This window comes from Podarcis pityusensis (assembly GCF_964106645.2).
Source record: "Podarcis pityusensis genome assembly, chromosome: 4".
Classification (NCBI taxonomy): domain Eukaryota; kingdom Metazoa; phylum Chordata; class Lepidosauria; order Squamata; family Lacertidae; genus Podarcis; species Podarcis pityusensis.
Window position 1 is genome coordinate 9,325,462 of NC_138027.1, and position 16,458 is coordinate 9,341,919.

At 47.9% G+C, this 16,458-nt stretch overlaps 1 protein-coding gene across 3 annotated transcripts in view; it reads left to right on the forward strand.

Annotated features, from left to right (window-relative positions):
* Positions 1 to 11,969: 11,969 nt before the first annotated feature.
* Positions 11,970 to 16,458, forward strand: part of TSKU (tsukushi, small leucine rich proteoglycan) — a 30,549-nt gene continuing 26,060 nt past the window's right edge. Inside the window, exon 1 of one of the 3 annotated variants that reach the window (XM_081002286.1) lies at positions 11,970 to 12,374. Coding sequence is in view for 1 of the 3 variants with exons in the window: in XM_081002285.1 (XP_080858411.1) it covers positions 12,942 to 12,998 (57 nt within the window). In the remaining 2 variants the exon portion in view is untranslated. Of the gene's footprint in view, positions 12,375 to 12,461; positions 12,604 to 12,771; positions 12,999 to 16,458 lie in introns of those variants that run through there. The other 2 variants (XM_081002287.1, XM_081002285.1) reach the window with 2 other exon arrangements.

The window sequence follows — 16,458 nt, forward strand, 5'->3', positions numbered from 1 at the left end:
GAAGAATTGATGCTTTTGAATTATGGTGCTGGAGGAGACTCTTGAGAGTCCCATGGACTGCAAGAAGATCAAACCTCTCCATTCTGAAGGAAATCAGCCCTGAGTGCTCACTGGAAGGACAGATCCTGAAGCTGAGGCTCCAATACTTTGGCCACCTCATGAGAAGAGAAGACTCCCTGGAAAAGACCCTGATGTTGGGAAAGATGGAGGGCACAAGGAGAAGGGGACGACAGAGAATGAGATGGTTGGATGGTGTTCTTGAAGCTACCGGCATGAGTTTGATCAAACTGCGGGAGGCAGTGGAGGACAGAAGTGCCTGGCGTGCTCTGGTCCATGGGGTCACGAAGAGTCGGACACGACTAAACGACTAAACAACAACAACAACAACAAAAATATATTGTGGTACCTCAGGTTAAGTACTTAATTCATTCCAGAGGTCCGTACTTAACCTGAAACTGTTCTTAACATGAAGCAACACTTTAGCTAATGGGGCCTCCTGCTGCCGCCACGCCACCAGAGCATGATTTTTGTTCTCATCCTGAAGCAAAGTTCTTAACCTGAAGCACTATTTCTGGGTTAGCGGAGTCTGTAACCTGAAGCGTATGCAACCTGAGGTACCAGTGTGTGTGTGTGTGTGTGTGTGTGTGTGTGTGTGTATGTCCATAAATGTACCAAGCAAACATGTACATAAATATATAAAGCACATGTCTGAAGCAGCACAGGAAAACAGCCCTGGAACCATTTTGACTCCCAAACTGACCAAATGATTTCTCTGCAAAGCCAAGGAAAATGGAAAAGCCTCCCCATTGTCTTTTCCTTCACAGATCCTGTCTGAAGGGTATGTCTATGTATGAATAGGGTGAGCCTGTGACCTGGCTCAGGAACTAAGTATTTATCATTACAAAAGACTGGCCAGGCTCCCCAGGGTATCCAATCGAGTAAGCATTAACAGGTAACCTGCCAGACAGGAGGTAAACAATGCACTCAGATTTCTGTTGTAGACCGCCCTTTCTGTGATATATGTATGGTGTTTCTGGGGGTGGTCTTGGACTCCAGGGTTGGCAATTTAAAATGTCTCTATAAGGGTGGACACACCTTGGTTCTGGGTCCTCCTCCTTCTCCTGCGTGTGAGGGGAGCACCCTGTTGCAACAGTTCAATAAAGATCAGGCTTACTAGCTGCTTTGCTTCTCAATATTCTCTGGTTGGCCTCTGTTATTTTCTCCTACCGATGGAGAACATGCAAAGGACTCTATAAGGGCTCTTGTGTCCCCCATAAGGGAATAAGGGCAGATTTACGTTTAGTACAGATGTGTCTTCTGAGAACAAAGGGACATTATGGCTTCTCTGTTTCTCCTGCAAATTAGCTCGTTAGGACTTTAGAACTCTTTCCTATGCAGAATGTATTTCTCTAAATAAACACACTAAGTCTCGTTCTGAATTTGTTTCGACTGAAGTTGGGCTCTGTGCAAAGATTCGTTTCCCTAACTTAACTTCTGCTGTTGCATACAAACTCTGCACGCTAACAATGGGAGACAGGGCTCAAGGCAGGCAGATCATGGCTTGTTGGTAGGCTATTGGCCAATCCCTGGGGAACCACAAAGCTACTGACTGTGACTGCTGGATGCTGGGATTCTTGCTGAGTCAGACAAAAGGATAGAGGTCTTCACATAGCATATCGTTTAACTATGGCATTTGCTTCCTCAAGATGAGCTGATGGCTACTTGGATGGCTTTAAAATGGGGCAAACCCATGGAGGATAAAACGCCATCAGTGGTTGCAAGTTGATATTTAGGATGGGGAGGAAATGCAATCCACTTGAACCTACGCAATTCACACTTTGTGCGGCAATTTGCAGCCGTCCTTCAAAAGCTGCAGTTTTCTGAATTTTGCAAGGACAGTTCCTCCGGCCAAGCAATGTGTACAGAAACTGCGCACATCGCTAGGCGGGCACAAAAATGTTCATGTTTGTGAAATGGCATTATAAATGCACGATGCTCAGGGAAATAGCTTTGCAAAAACACATACAAATCTGTATATGGGGAGAAATTTGTTGACGGGTTTTCATGTGTCCTGTTTTAACAAAATTGCTGATTGGTGCGAAAATGCTGAGAATGGGAGATGGGGGTAAATCAGAAACTGATAGGAACCAAAATTGACCAGTTTGTCCATCCCTAGTTATCATAACTATGTTCTGACTTCTAGTTTTTCTTCATCATTGTCATAATTTATTATTGACATGCCGTCCATCTGACTGGGTTGCTCCCACCAACTCTGGATGGCTTCCAACAATAAAACAGTAAAAGCACAAAACAACATCACACCCTTAAAGCTTCCCTGAACAGGGCTGCCTTCAGATGCCTTCTAAAAGTTAGTTGTTTTTCTCTTTGACATCTGGCGGGAGGGCATTCCATAGGGCGGGTGCCACCACCGAGAAGGCCCTCTGCCTGGTTCCCTGTAACCTCACTTCTCGCAGTGAGGGAACTGCCAGAAGACCCTCGGAGCTGGACCTCAGTGTCTGGGCTGAACGATGGGGGTGGAGACGCTCCTTCAAACTACAGCACATGAGCTTCCCTCCTCCCAGCCCGCCCTCCTTCCTGTTTGCCATTCCTGCCAATCACTGAGAAGATCTTTGTCTGGATGAGTGGCAATGATCCCCCGGTCTCATTCCTCCTCCAAGCTCAGCAGAGGGCTCAAAGGAGGACCAAGTGAGAGAACTGAGGTTTCAGTTCATTTTGCAGATTTCCTTGCAGAGGCGGCTGAGCTCAGGGACACAGAAACTGCAGAGTGGGTCTTGACGCGCCTTGCAATGAGGCTGCGCTACCCCAGCCGACAGGCCGCCTTTACGCAGAGCTAGGGACTTGGCGCACAAGTCTCCTTGCTTCCGACAGCTGTGCTTTTCTTCCAGAGATGTTGTGATATGCTAATCGGTCCCTGTCATATCTCATAAAGGCGTTTTGCAGATGGAGAGGGCCCTTTGCTTGAACGTAATATGTCTGAGCAGCGCTCTTTTTTTTTTTACCAAATCGTTTTTATCAATTTTCCAAATTTTACCAAATCAGCCACAATTTAAGACAAATCTAATACAATTTCCCCCAAAACCGGTTTCCTGCAATCCATTCTTGGTGTGTCCAAAGTTTCCTCTTGTTGCTGCTTTATTTTCCTAATTGTTCGCATTCTGTTAACCTTATAGCACAATGGTTCTTTGTTGTTTTTATTTATCCTTAGCCATCAGCAATCCACTTGCCAATTCCGGCACGTACAATATTTTAACATTTGCGGTACCTGCAAGTGAGTTACTCCGCAAATTATCAATCCACAATAAACCGGTACTTATCATTTCTAAAATAAATTCCTTTCCTTCCTTCTGCATGCATAAAAGCCGATTCGTTCGCTTTTACTAGATGTTTTCCCTTCTTATCTGTGCAGTCCCCTCTATCCAAGATCCTGTCCACACCGTTTGCTTGAATGTAATCTAAGAGGCACTCTTTCTCCCTCTCTTGAAGATGAAAGGATTTGGCGGGCGGTAGTCGCAACTGTGAAATGGTTGGCATGTGTCATAGGCTGGCTGGATGCAGAGGAAAGGTGGGAGGAAGCAGCTGGGGAAACCCCAAGGGAAACCCCAGAGGAGGAAGGCTCAGAGTTGGGGGATTGGTGGTGGGACACTGAGGAGAGGGGAGAGGGAGAAGGAGGGCCTGGATGCAGCAGGGGAAACAGGGTTTAGTGAGCAGGAAGAGCCTGTGATAGGGAGCAGTTCAGACTCTGGAACTGAAGCAGAGAGGGGACTTCTGAAGAATCCAGGGAGTCCCTTCTCCTGCTGTGACAATCTCCCCTCTGCTCCGATCTCCAAGATCTCGCAGAGTAATGAGAAGAGCAGAACAGGGGTCAGAGGTGTGCAGGCACTGTTTGAGACTGCTTGGGAAACATCCAGGAGAGGAGGAGCCTTAGAAAGAGTGGAAGGCCGGGACCTTCTAGAAGTTTTTTATTACTATTATTCATTTTCACTTTTAACATTTACCATCAGACACAAATCTTAATCATTTTACAAGTAGGATTCTCGAAATCCCTGGACATCCCTCCACCCATCCCTGGTTTCCCCAAATATTCTTTCCAAACTGCATCTTCTCATATTTTCTTAAATCTCAATTTTTATCACAATTCTCGCTTCATTGCAAGTGTTTTTAAAATGCTGCCCATGTTTCCAATTGTTTACAATGTTCTTTCAAGTAACTTATAAAATTTCCCCGTTCTTTATTAAATTTATTGTCCTCCTGATCTCTGATTTTCCCGGTAATTTTCAACAGTTCGGAGTAGTCCATCATCTTTATCAACCGTTCTTATAGGTAAATTGTCCTCCTTCCATCTCTGGGCAAGTAGCATCCGCACAGCTGTAGTGTAGACCACCTCCTTCTGTGATGTATGTATGATGCTTTTGGGGGTGGACTTCTTGAGCTACAGGGTGGGCAATTTCAAAAGTCTATATAAGGGCTTGCAGTTGCACACCATTGTTCTGGGTTCCTCCTCCCTCCTGTGTAAGTACCCTGTTGCAACAGCAGTAATAAAGATCAGGCTTAATAGCCGCTTTGCTCCGACTTGACAGTGGTTGATCTCTGTTTCCTTCTTCCGACTGATAGGTAACCTTTTAGGTTCTTATATGGGTTTCCCAGCAAGCCTCCTACAGGCAGGGAAACAGGTGTGCTGAATTCCATTTTCAGAAGGGACCTCAAAGGACATCTAGTCCAACCCCCTGAAATGCAGGAGACACAGCTGAAGCATTCATGACAGATGGCCATCCATCATCTGTTTGAAAATCTCCAACAAAGGAGAGCCCAACATTTCTTGTGCCACTCTGTTCCACTGTCATACAGCTCTTGCCGTCAGAAAGTTCTTCCTGATGTTGAGTCAGAATCTCCTTTCTTGTAACTTGAAGCCATTGCTTCAGGTCCTAGCCTCTGAGCCAAGAGAAAACAAGCTTGCTCCATCTTCCATGTGGCAGCCCTTGAGATATTTGAAGATGGCTATCTCCTCTCAGTCTCCTCTTTTCCAGGCTAAACATACCCAGCTCCTTCAACCATTCCTCAAAAGGCTTGGTTTCCAGACCCTTGATTATCTTGGTCACGCTGCTCTGCAGACGTTCCAGCTTGTCAACATCCTTCTTAAATTGTGCTACCCAGAACTGGACACAGGACTCTAGGTGTGTTCTGACCAAGGCTGAATAGAGTTGTACAATTATGTACAGTGGTACCTCAGGTTACATACGCTTCAGGTTACAGACTCCGCTAACCCAGAAATAGTGCTTCAGGTTAAGAACTTTGCTTCAGGATGAGAACCGAAATCGTGCTTTGGTGGCGTGGCGGCAGCAGGAGGCCCCATTAGCTAAAGAGGTGCTTCAGGTTAAAAACAGTTTCAGGTTAAGAACGGACCTCCAGAACGAATTAAGTACTTAACCTGAGGTACCACTGTACATCTAAGATGTCTTGCCAACAAAGGTCCGTATAGTTGAAGCTATGGTTTTCCCAGTAGTGATGTATGGAAGTGAGAGCTGGACCATAAAGAAGGCTGATCGCCGAAGAATGGATGCTTTTGAATTCTGGTGCTGGAGGAGACTCTTGAGAGTCCCATGGACTGCAAGAAGACCAAACCTATCCATTCTGAAGGAAATCAGCCCTGAGTGCTCACTGGAAGGACAGATCCTGAAGCTGAGGCTCCAATACTTTGGCCACCTCATGAGAAGAGAAGACTCCCTGGAAAAGACCCTGATGTTGGGAAAGATGGAGGGCACAAGGAGAAGGGGACGACAGAGGACGAGATGGTGGGACAGTGTTCTCGAAGCTACAAACATGAGTTTGACCAAACTGCAGGAGGCAGTGGAAGACGTGAGGGCCTGCTCTGGTCCATGGGGCGTGCTCTCGTCTTATATGTGATGTATGGAAGTGAGAGCTGGACCATAAAGAAGGCTGATTGCTGAAGAATTGATGCTTTTGAATTCTGGTGCTGGAGGAGACTCTTGAGAGTCCCATGGACTGCAAGAAGACCAAACCTATCCATTCTGAAGGAAATCAGCCCTGAGTGCTCACTGGAAGGACAGATCCTGAAGCTGAGGCTCCAATACTTTGGCCACCTCATGAGAAGAGAAGACTCCCTGGAAAAGACCCTGATGTTGGGAAAGATGGAGGGCACAAGGAGAAGGGGACGACAGAGGACGAGATGGTGGGACAGTGTTCTCGAAGCTACAAACATGAGTTTGACCAAACTGCAGGAGGCAGTGGAAGACGTGAGGGCCTGCTCTGGTCCATGGGGCGTGCTCTCGTCTTTTATGTGATGTATGGAAGTGAGAGCTGGACCATAAAGAAGGCTGATTGCCGAAGAATTGATGCTTTTGAATTATGGTGCTGGAGGAGACTCTTGAGAGTCCCATGGACTGCAAGAAGACCAAACCTATCCATTCTGAAGGAAATCAGCCCTGAGTGCTCACTGGAAGGACAGATCCTGAAGCTGAGGCTCCAATGCTTTGGCCACCTCATGAGAAGAGAAGACTCCCTGGAAAAGACCCTGATGTTGGGAAAGATGGAGGGCAGAAGGAGAAGAGGACGACAGAGGACGAGATGGTTGGATGGTGTTCTCAAAGCTACAAACATGAGTTTGACCAAACTGCAGGAGGCAGTGGAAGACAGGAGTGCCTGGTGTGCTCTGGTCCATGAAGAGTCGGATACGATTAAACGACTTAACAACAAAAAGATGATGTCTTCTGTCAGGAGTGCGCGCAGGAGCCAGGCCCTGTGACTAGTAGGGCTTCGCAGGACTGGAGCCTTCCTAAGTTTGTTCTGAAGAGCCAAGGTGCGGTTGCACAGGTGAGGCCGCTTGGTAACTCACAGCACCTGGTGGCAAGAGCAGGGAAGGGATATAAGGTCAGCATTTCCCTTCGGCTCTTTGCCACAGCAACACATTTCCTGCCTTGCTGCATTTGGCTTCTTGCTTCCTGATCCTCAGACCCTTGACTTTGTGACTTCCTGCTTCTTGACCCTCGGACCCCTGGCTTCTGGACTCTTGTTCCTGCTCCCACCCCGCCATCTTCCCCCCGGTCCCGATGTCCTCAGCCAGGACTTTGATACCTGTAGACCGGACCGTGACATCTTCCTTTAAAAAAACAAAAAATGAAACAAAACTGGTTTATAGGTTAATAAATAGTGCCACCATTTCCTTTCTTCTTCAGTCTTTGAAACTGAAATTGCTATTTACACTAATGAAGGTCTGCAAGGATTGAACAACCTTTTCTCCATCTCCCAAGTGCTCGCCTGTATTTCCCTTCATTTAATCAGAGTTTACTCTTTCAGTGGAAAACCCAGTAAAACAACTTGTCACCAACATACTGTTTAGGATATCGAACAGCATTTTTGCAGCCCCCACCTGGAAACCTCCCATTTGTCTTGAATAAAGCGACAAGATTCACATGCTTACACCTAATACAGAAGAAGCCTCTTGCCACCCTACTCATTTTGCCCCGGAGACACGGCAAACAGCTTGACAGTCCATAATAATCCAGGCTGAAAGATGCCAACCTTCTATCTCACAAGTCACAGGCCCCCCAGATGTTTAAAGTGCATCTTGGGAACAGGGCCTTCTCGGTAGTGGCACCTGTCCTGTGGGATGCCCTCCCATCAGATGTCATGGAAATAAGCAGCTATCCTATTTTTAAAAGACACCTGAAGGCAGCCCTGTTTAGGGAAGTTTTAAATATTTAATGCTGTATTGTTTTTAACACTCGATTGGGAGCCGCCCAGAGTGGCTGGGGAAACTCTTTTTTTTTTTTTTTTAAATGATATTTATTCCAAGTTTAGGATTACAAAAAAGAAAAGAAAAACCTGGGGAAACTCAGCCAGATGGGCAGGGTATACATAATTTATTATTATTATTATCATTTGTTGTTATTACAGGGCTACAGTTCCTAGCGCTCTTAATAAACTACAGATCCCAAGATTTTTTGCGGGAAGCACTGTGTTTAAACGAATAATGTGATGGTGACCACAGACTCTGGATTGTCAACAGTTCAGCTGAAAATAAAACCAAACCCAATGTGTTTTTGTTATTGTTCTTAATCTACCAGAAACTCCAATTGTTGATGGTGAGCTTCCTATGAACCTCGGGGAAATCTCAGAAGTTACTCCTTGTTTTTTGAGATACCAAAAAGCAGCTAGCCCTCATGAGGAACCAGGATGCAAATGCCTTCAGGCTTCACCATTCAGGTCAATTTTGCCATGGCTGAATGTGTTGTTATAATTCATGTTAGTCCAACGCAGCAAGGAGGAGGAATGTAAGCTTACATCGTTGGGTGTGCCTCAGATTACAAAATGTCTCAGTGAAGTCACCAGGGTGGGTTCATCTGCGATAGTCTGGGCTGACTAATGTAATTTTCTGTAATGACCTTTCTTGAGGCATCAGCTAACCCACACCAGCTTAAGCAAGGGTGCAGAGCAGATGTGTTTGTAACAATGGCAACAGCAGTGTTAATATTTGCTGCTGCAAACTTTATTACAGGGATGCCCGGGGAGACTGAAACAAACAAACTTTAGTAAATCTGGTGCAACTGTTAGCACGACTCCAGATGGCTGCTGCCCGAGGCTTCGATACTCTTGCTGGTGTGACCCTTGCATGCTACCTATTCACAGAACACTTTAGTCCCTGCCAATAACACAAACACACTGACAATGGGATATTGAAGGTGTGCAGAGGAGGGTGACCAAGATGATCAAAGGTCTGGAAACCAAGCCTGATGAGGAACGGTTGAAGGAGCTGGGTATGTTTAGCCTGGAAGAAGAGGAGATGGCCATCTTCAAATATTTCAAGGGCAGTTTCATGGAGGATGGAGCAAGCTTGTTTTCTCCTGCTCTGGATGGTAGGACTCGAACCCAGGGTCGTGTCTCCGTTGGGAATTCAGGCACGTTGGAGACTGCTTATTTTACACATGGGTCTCGGTGGAGGAAGAGAGTTTGCAGTATTACACCTTGATCCCCACAGCACTGGAGTCCAAGTCATCCTGCACACCATTTTCATGTCTCTGTCCCAGCCTGGCAAGATGGTTCTGCCCCCAAAAAGCCTATGCAATCTGTTCTGGCCCTGTCACGGTCTGGTCTATGGGCGATCGAAGTCCCGGCTGAGGATGTTGGGACCGGGGGCAAGATGGCGGGGTGGGAGCAGGAATGAGAGTCCAGAAGCCAGGGGTCCGAGGGTCAGGAAGCAGGGAGTCACGAAGTCAAGGGTCTGAGGGTCAGGAAGCAGGGAGTCACAAAGTCAAGGGTCCGAGGGTCGAGAAGCAAGAAGTCAAGGTCCGAGGATCAGGAAGCAAGAAGCCAAACGCAGCAAGGCAGGGAATGTGTTGCTGTGGCAAAGAGCCAAAGGGAAATGCTGAGCTTATATCCCTTCCCGGCTCTTGCCACCAGGTGCAGTGAGTTACCAAGCGGCCTCACCTGTGCGACCGCGCCTTGCCTCTCCAGAACAAACTTAGGAAGGCCCCAGTCCTGCAAAGCCCTACTGGTCACAGGGCCTGGCTCCTGCACGCACTCCTGACAGTCTCCTCCTTTCTCCTTCCCAAGAACTTTGGCTAAATGTCCCCTCTCCTTCTCCAAACCTCACTGTTTTAAAAGGGACACATCTTTCCTGTGTGACGTCTTCTCCACTCTTTGCAGCAGGGGAAAGATAGCTTTTGGCATTGCCAGTTGCCCTGAATGGCCAATTCCTGGCTCTCTATTGCTTCTCAGTGGCTCGGCTCTTATCTCACCTGGCTGGGCTGGTTTGCATGAACTAACCCAGAAAATTCTTTCCTGGCACCATCCTGCAGCCCCTAACCCCAGCTGTTACTGGGCACCAACAGGATGCACTTTGCACGTGGTCAGAGTCTAGTCTACCCACATCCGTGTAGTGGAAGCCTGATCTTTTGCTACACAGTGGTACCTTGGGTTAAGTACTTAATTCGTTCTGGAGGTCCGTTCTTAACCTGAAACTGTTCTTAACCTGAAGCACCACTTTAGCTAACGGGGCCTCCCGCTGCTGCCGCTGGAGGACAATTTCTGTTCTCATCCTGAAGCAAAGTTCTTAATCTGAAGCACTATTTCTGGGTTAGCCGAGTCTGTAACCTGAAGCGTATGTAATCCCAGGTACCACTGTACAGATGCAGGCTGAAAACTCCATTGAATAAATTATGCTCGGGCAGAGGTTAGCCGGTTTAGGAATATTTAGTATAAATCCACCACTTCCAGGATAAAAAGAAAAGGTAATGGACCCCTGATTAGCCACAGTGGGTGGATTCAAACTGCCAACCTTCTGATCAGCAAGCCCAGTGGTTTACACCACAGTACCTCCCACTTTGTGGCTGACTCAACCTAGGTCCTTAGCAAGCAGCTCCAAATTTATCACCAAAATGAAAGAAAGCTGGAATAATTGTTCCGCCTCATCCCAACCCATCTCCCAGGACCTCTCTCTGCCCTCCACCAAGCTGTTACTCTGGGGGGGGGGCTGGAAAAGAGCCCAGACCCTCCCCTCCCCCCCTCCCACAGATGTTCCCTTCTCTGCATCCATCTGCTGAAACTTTCTACCCCCCCCCCGCTCGCCACCTCCTCCTCCTGTCCCTAACATACAAACCCACCCCCTCCGGAGTTGGGTGGGTGGAAAAGGAGTGGGAGCGAGCGAGATCCAGCCACCCCCTGTACAGTGGTACCTCGGGTTACAGAGGCTTCAGGTTACAGATGCTTGAGGTTACAGACTTCGCTAATCCAGAAATAGTACCTCGGGTTAAGAACGTTGCTTCAGGATGAGAACAGAAATCGCACAGCAGCGGTACGGCAGCAGCGGGAGGCCCCATTAGCTAAAGTGGTGATTCAGGTTAAGAACAGTTTCAGGTTAATAACGGACCTCCGGAACGAGTTAAGTTCTTAACCCGAGGTACCACTGTACCTCTGCTTTGAAAGACTGCCCCCCCCCTTATCCTTGCCTGCAGTACACACACACACACACACACACACTTATCTCTCCTTGCAAAGTTGCACCCTCATTTCACGGGCATAGCCAGGATTTTTGTTAGGAGGGGGCCCAACAAGTTGATGAGCTGTTTTGGGGAAATCTCCCCCAAAAGCTTTTGGGGGGGGGGAGATGGGTGACAGGCTTCTGCGGGGGGGGGAGCAGAACATCCGTTAATTGCCGTATTTTTCGCTCTATAAGACGCACCAGACCACAAGACGCACCTAGAGCTGGACCATAAAGAAGGCTGATCGCCAAAGAATTGATGCTTTTGAATTCTGGTGCTGGAGGAGACTCTTGAGAGTCCCATGGACTGCAAGAAGATCAAACCTCTCCATTCTGAAGGAAATCAGCCCTGAGTGCTCACTGGAAGGACAGATCCTGAAGCTGAGGCTCCAATACTTTGGCCACCTCATGAGAAGAGAAGACTCCCTGGAAAAGACCCTGATGTTGGGAAAGATGGAGGGCACAAGGAGAAGGGGACGGCAGAGGACGAGATGGTTGGACAGTGTTCTCCAAGCTACCAACATGACTTTGACCAAACTGTGGGAGGCAGTGGAAGACAGGAGTGCCTGGCGTGCTCTGATCCATGGGGTCACGAAGAGTCGGACACGACTAAACGACTAAACAACAACAGCCACCCGCCCAACTCAGAGAGACGATGCCTGTGCGCCTCCCCGCGCGCGCAGCAGCAGCCTTTTGCGCGCCCTCTCCAAACCAGCTGGCGGCCGCCTTGGTTGGGCGCGCGGGGCGGAGCTGTGCACTTTGGAGACGCTCCCCGCCCGGGGAAGGCAGGGAAAGAGGAGTTGCAGCCGCCGCCGCCGTTCAGCTGGTGCCTTTGGAGAGGCAGCCGGCACATGCTAGCACAGAGCGCGCGCCCGCCCGCCCGCCTGGCCGCTGGAGAGGAGGAGATGCGGGGAAAGAAGGAGGGATTAGTGCAGTGAAGGGGGAAGAAGAGGAGGAGGAGGAGGGGATGCATCGAGCAGAGGTGAAAGGCTGATCCCAGAGGGGTGTGTTTTGTGTGTGTGCGCGGAGAAAAGAGATCCAGTTCGCCTGCTGGGGACTTCCACAAAAAGAGACAAGCCGAGCTGCCGCGATTTTGCAAAGCGCTGGCCGTGGAGGCGGCAGCTGCTTCGTCTACTTCTGAAAGCTGCTTTCCTTGTGGATTCCATTGCAAGCCTCGCTTTTTTCCCTCCCCCTTCTTGCTCCATTGCCGGTTTGGTTGTATTTTTCTTTTTGAAATTGCGTCTTCCCAGCCCCGGTCTGCTCCGCTTGGCGAGGAGCTTGGCTGCCGAGAAGGAGACGGAAGCAGAGAAACCTCTCCTCCATTGCAAGTCTCCGAAGCCAAAAATTATAAAACAGGAAGGTGAGCGGCCGTCTGTGCTCTTCTTGCAAAACTTTCTGATTTTGGCAAGCCTCTTTTGGAAGTCTTTTTGTGAGAGAAGGGGTGGGGGTCGGCGCTGGCTTGCTCTGCCGGCGACCCGAACTTGGGAAAGGGCGGGCGTGAATGCGAATTGGATTCGCATCGTTTGCGGAAAGCAGGCGCGGGGAGGGACTCTTTCCAGGTTGCAAGAGCTGGAGAAAGGCAGACAAAGGTGAGCTTTATGAAAGTTGCGCCGCGTTTTCCCCGGAGCTCGTTTCCCCTGACGGGAAGGCAGGCTCGCCACATCTCCTCCATCATGGGCGCATTCAGACGTGCTGATGTCCTGCATCTTTCCCCCTTTCATTCATTCATTTTTTTATTTTTTTTACTCGATGCTAAACTACCACGTTGGATACCTGGTCTGTTTCCTATCCATCCATCCATACTTGGGGTGGATTTTTAAAGCACCCATTTCTGTCCCCGGGGGTGGAACAAGCGTACACACACACACACACACACACACGTACACGTGCTTTGAAACTTAAAGGGTCGGTTTCCAGAGAAACTGCGATGGAGCGAGCTGATCAAAACCGAGGGACGCCCTTGAAGCCGATCTGTTCAAGAGAGGTGTGTGTGTTTGTTTGTGTTTGTTCCCTTCCTGAAATCAAAGGCATTCATTATTTTCCAGGACTTTTGCAAAGTTCTGGCTTAAGAAAGGATGCTTTCAAATGGAACTGCTTTCTTGCCCGCTGAGTGAGGAGCTTAAAACATTTCATTGCGAAGAAGCTATTATTATTATTATTATTATTATTATTATTATTATTATTTTGCCTTGTCGGTGTGTTTATTAGCCTTGGATGCAGCTAACACGTGTTAGTGTGTGGAATGAATTCATTGGATTCCTTAGGGCTGATTCCTTAGGTGTTTAGGTAGTTACATACTTAAGACATTTAAAGTGTAGAAGTCAAACATTGTAAGGTGGTGAATGGGTCATTAAAACGAAGGGGCAAATGTGTGTTTGCATGTACACACACTGGCCTGTTGGTCTACTCTGCACGCACCCAGCGATGCCTTGCACATGTGAACGGACCAGGAACGGAACTTCGAAACCCACTATGTAGCTGCGAGGGATCGAGACATGTGGGTAGTAGAATAAGGTGGTGTGGTTCTGAAATGGGGAATGGACTGTACCGCTGGAGGTCGGAGTTCATGTTTTTGGATGCTCCCCGCTTGCAAGTTTCTGCGCAAGGTGCAGGCTCACCTGGAACATTAACCCCCACGTGTTTCTGTTTCCTTTTTTAAAAAGCAAATAAGTGGGGCGGTGGGGGAATAATGATTTAAGCGAGCATTTGAAAATGCCCCCTCCTTATTCCAGTTGTACAATCCACTTCCCCACTCCATCATTAGTAGAATTGAGTTTCATGTTGTCCATCTTTCACTAGCCTGGTTCCCTTCAGATGTTTTGGACTAACAGCCTGGAGAGCTCAGTTTGTGAGAGCGTGGTGCTGATAATGGCAACCTTGCAGGTTTGATTCCCATACTGGACAACTGCATATCATTCTACCTGGACACTGAGGTCCAGCACCAAGGGACTTCTGCAAGAAGCCAAGTTACAGGGAACCAGGCAGAGGGCCTTCTCGGTGGTGGCGCCCTCCCTGTGGAATGCCCTCCCACCAGATGTCAAAGAGAACAACAACCACCAGACTTTTAGAAGACATCTGAAGGCAGCCCTGTTTAGGGAAGCTTTTAATGTTGGATGTATTACAGTATTCTAATATTTTTTTGGAAGCCGCCCAGAGTGGCTGGTGATGCCCAGCCAGATGGGCGGGGTATAAATAATAACTTATTATTATTATTATTATTCCTGCATTGCAAGGGGTTGGGCTGGATGACCCTCGAGATCCCTTCCGACTCTAGGATTCTTTCATTCTGCAAACCATCTGAAAGCGGGTCTGGAAGGAGCTCCCTTCAGTGTTTCAGATGGGGCAGTTCCCATCCCTACCTGTAAGTGCCAGGGATTGAACCTGGTGCCTTCTGCATGCTAAGCAGGTACTCCAGAACCATAAGCTCATAAGAATCCGCCTTCGACTGAGTCAGACATAAGTGGGTCTCCTGAGCTTCAGACAGCTGCCCTTCCCAGCCCTACCTTAAGACGCTGGGTTTCGAAAATGAGTCCTTCTGCACTCCAAGCATGTGCACTGCCTCTGAGTTGCTGGGTCCCTTCCGTTGCCTCACTGAGCTGTGCGTGTGGAGAAATCCGGTGGTACCAATGTGAACCAATTTCTTTCTTCTTTGGCGCTCCCTCGTAGCTGAGTAAGATCATCTTCCATAACAGGGTTTTAGCAGTGAGTCCGTAAGTGACTGTGGAGGCCAATTCTGGATCCACACGTCCTTCCACAGTGGGGGCATTGGTTTCCGGGCAGGAGTTGATCACGGTGTGGATTTGCCAAGCGTGCCTTCCTCTTAGCGCATTTCTACCTTGCGTCCTGAGTTTGAGTGTCTTCAAAGCCCACGACACTTTTGGTAAAGGCTGTTCTCCATTAGGGAGGAGGTTTCGCCTCCTGTCAAGTCTGAAAGGGAATTCAGCTGGGTGAGGAAACCTGCCTTCCCACTGCAAATGATATTGGTTAGACAGTGGTACCTTGGTTCTCAAACGCCTTGGTACTCAAGCAACTTGGAACCCAAACACTGCAAACCCGGAAGTAAGTGTCCCGGTTTGTGAACTTTTTCCGGAATCCGAACTTACTCCATTTTGAGTGTTACGCTTCCAGTTTGAATTCCACACTTCCAATTTGAGTGTTACTCTGACGTCTGTCTGTTTTTGCTATTTATTTTACGCTTTTGTTTTTGCGGCTCTTTTTATTTTGTTTTTGTGACTGTGTGGAACAACTCGGTCCTGCTATCGATTGATTGATTGATTGATTGTGTGACTGCAGCACATTGTTTATCGCTTTCATTTTACAGATCAGTGGTCTCGTTAGATAGTAAAATTCATGTCAAATTGCTGTTTTAGGGGTTGTTTTAAAAAGTCTGGAATGGATCGATCCGTTTTGCATTGCTTTCTATGGGATAGCGCACCTTGGTTTTGGAACGCTTTTGGTTTTGGAATGGATTAAGTCTGAGAATCAAGGTACCACTTGAACTGCTCCTTTCCTTTTGCTCTCTCTCTCCACTTTATAATCTAGGTTTCTCCTCTTCCTGGAAGTGTGCTAGCAATTGCCACGGTGGCTGCAAGTAATATGATCGGCGGCTGGCGTTCTGGTGCCTGCCTCCAGTGCCCAGTCTTTGCTTTCAAACATTGCCCCCTTCTCTGTTTTCATGACCACCCACCCACCCACAGCAACCCTCCACCTTGCAGTTTACCCTCCTCTCTCTCCCTTCTCCTTCCTCCCCCCCACCCCATCCCCCAAACAGGCCAAATTATCGGGAAAAGAGTTGTGTAATTGAGTAGGAGCCTGTTTCTGGGACCTTTGCTGTAAAAACTTCCCTAGTAAGTTATGACAGGATTAAAGGGATTCCTGAATTGAGGAAGTTGAAACCCCTTTCTCTGAACACAAAGCTTGAGAGAGGTTAAAAAGTTTGCTCTTGGGAGATAAGCCCAGACATGTCATTGCCCTGTCTGGATTGAAATTCCAGGACATAAAAATAGAGATCTTCGCTGGGTTTGGGTGTAATGCTTAAATGTCTGCGCCAAAGAAGAAAGCAGGAATCGCTCCGACTTTTAGAATGTTGATGTAAGAAGAGATCATTGTTTCATGTGTTTTTTACATGGCACATTCCTTGGAGGTTTTTAGGCAGAGGCTGGATGGCCATCTGTCAGGGATGCTTCAGCTGAGATTCCTGCATTGCAGAGGGTTGGACTAGATGATCCCTGAAGGTCCCTTCCAACTCTACAATTCTCTGATTCACTGCCTGTGGTGCCTTGCTGTATTGTGCACAGACTAGGAGAGGTGGGTCCCTGCTCTCTAGGAATAATAATAATAATAATAATAATAATAATAATAAAATTTATTTATATCCCGCCCTCCCCAGCTGAAGCCGGGCTCAGGGCGGCTAACAACACTAAAATAGTGCAACATTATAAAAA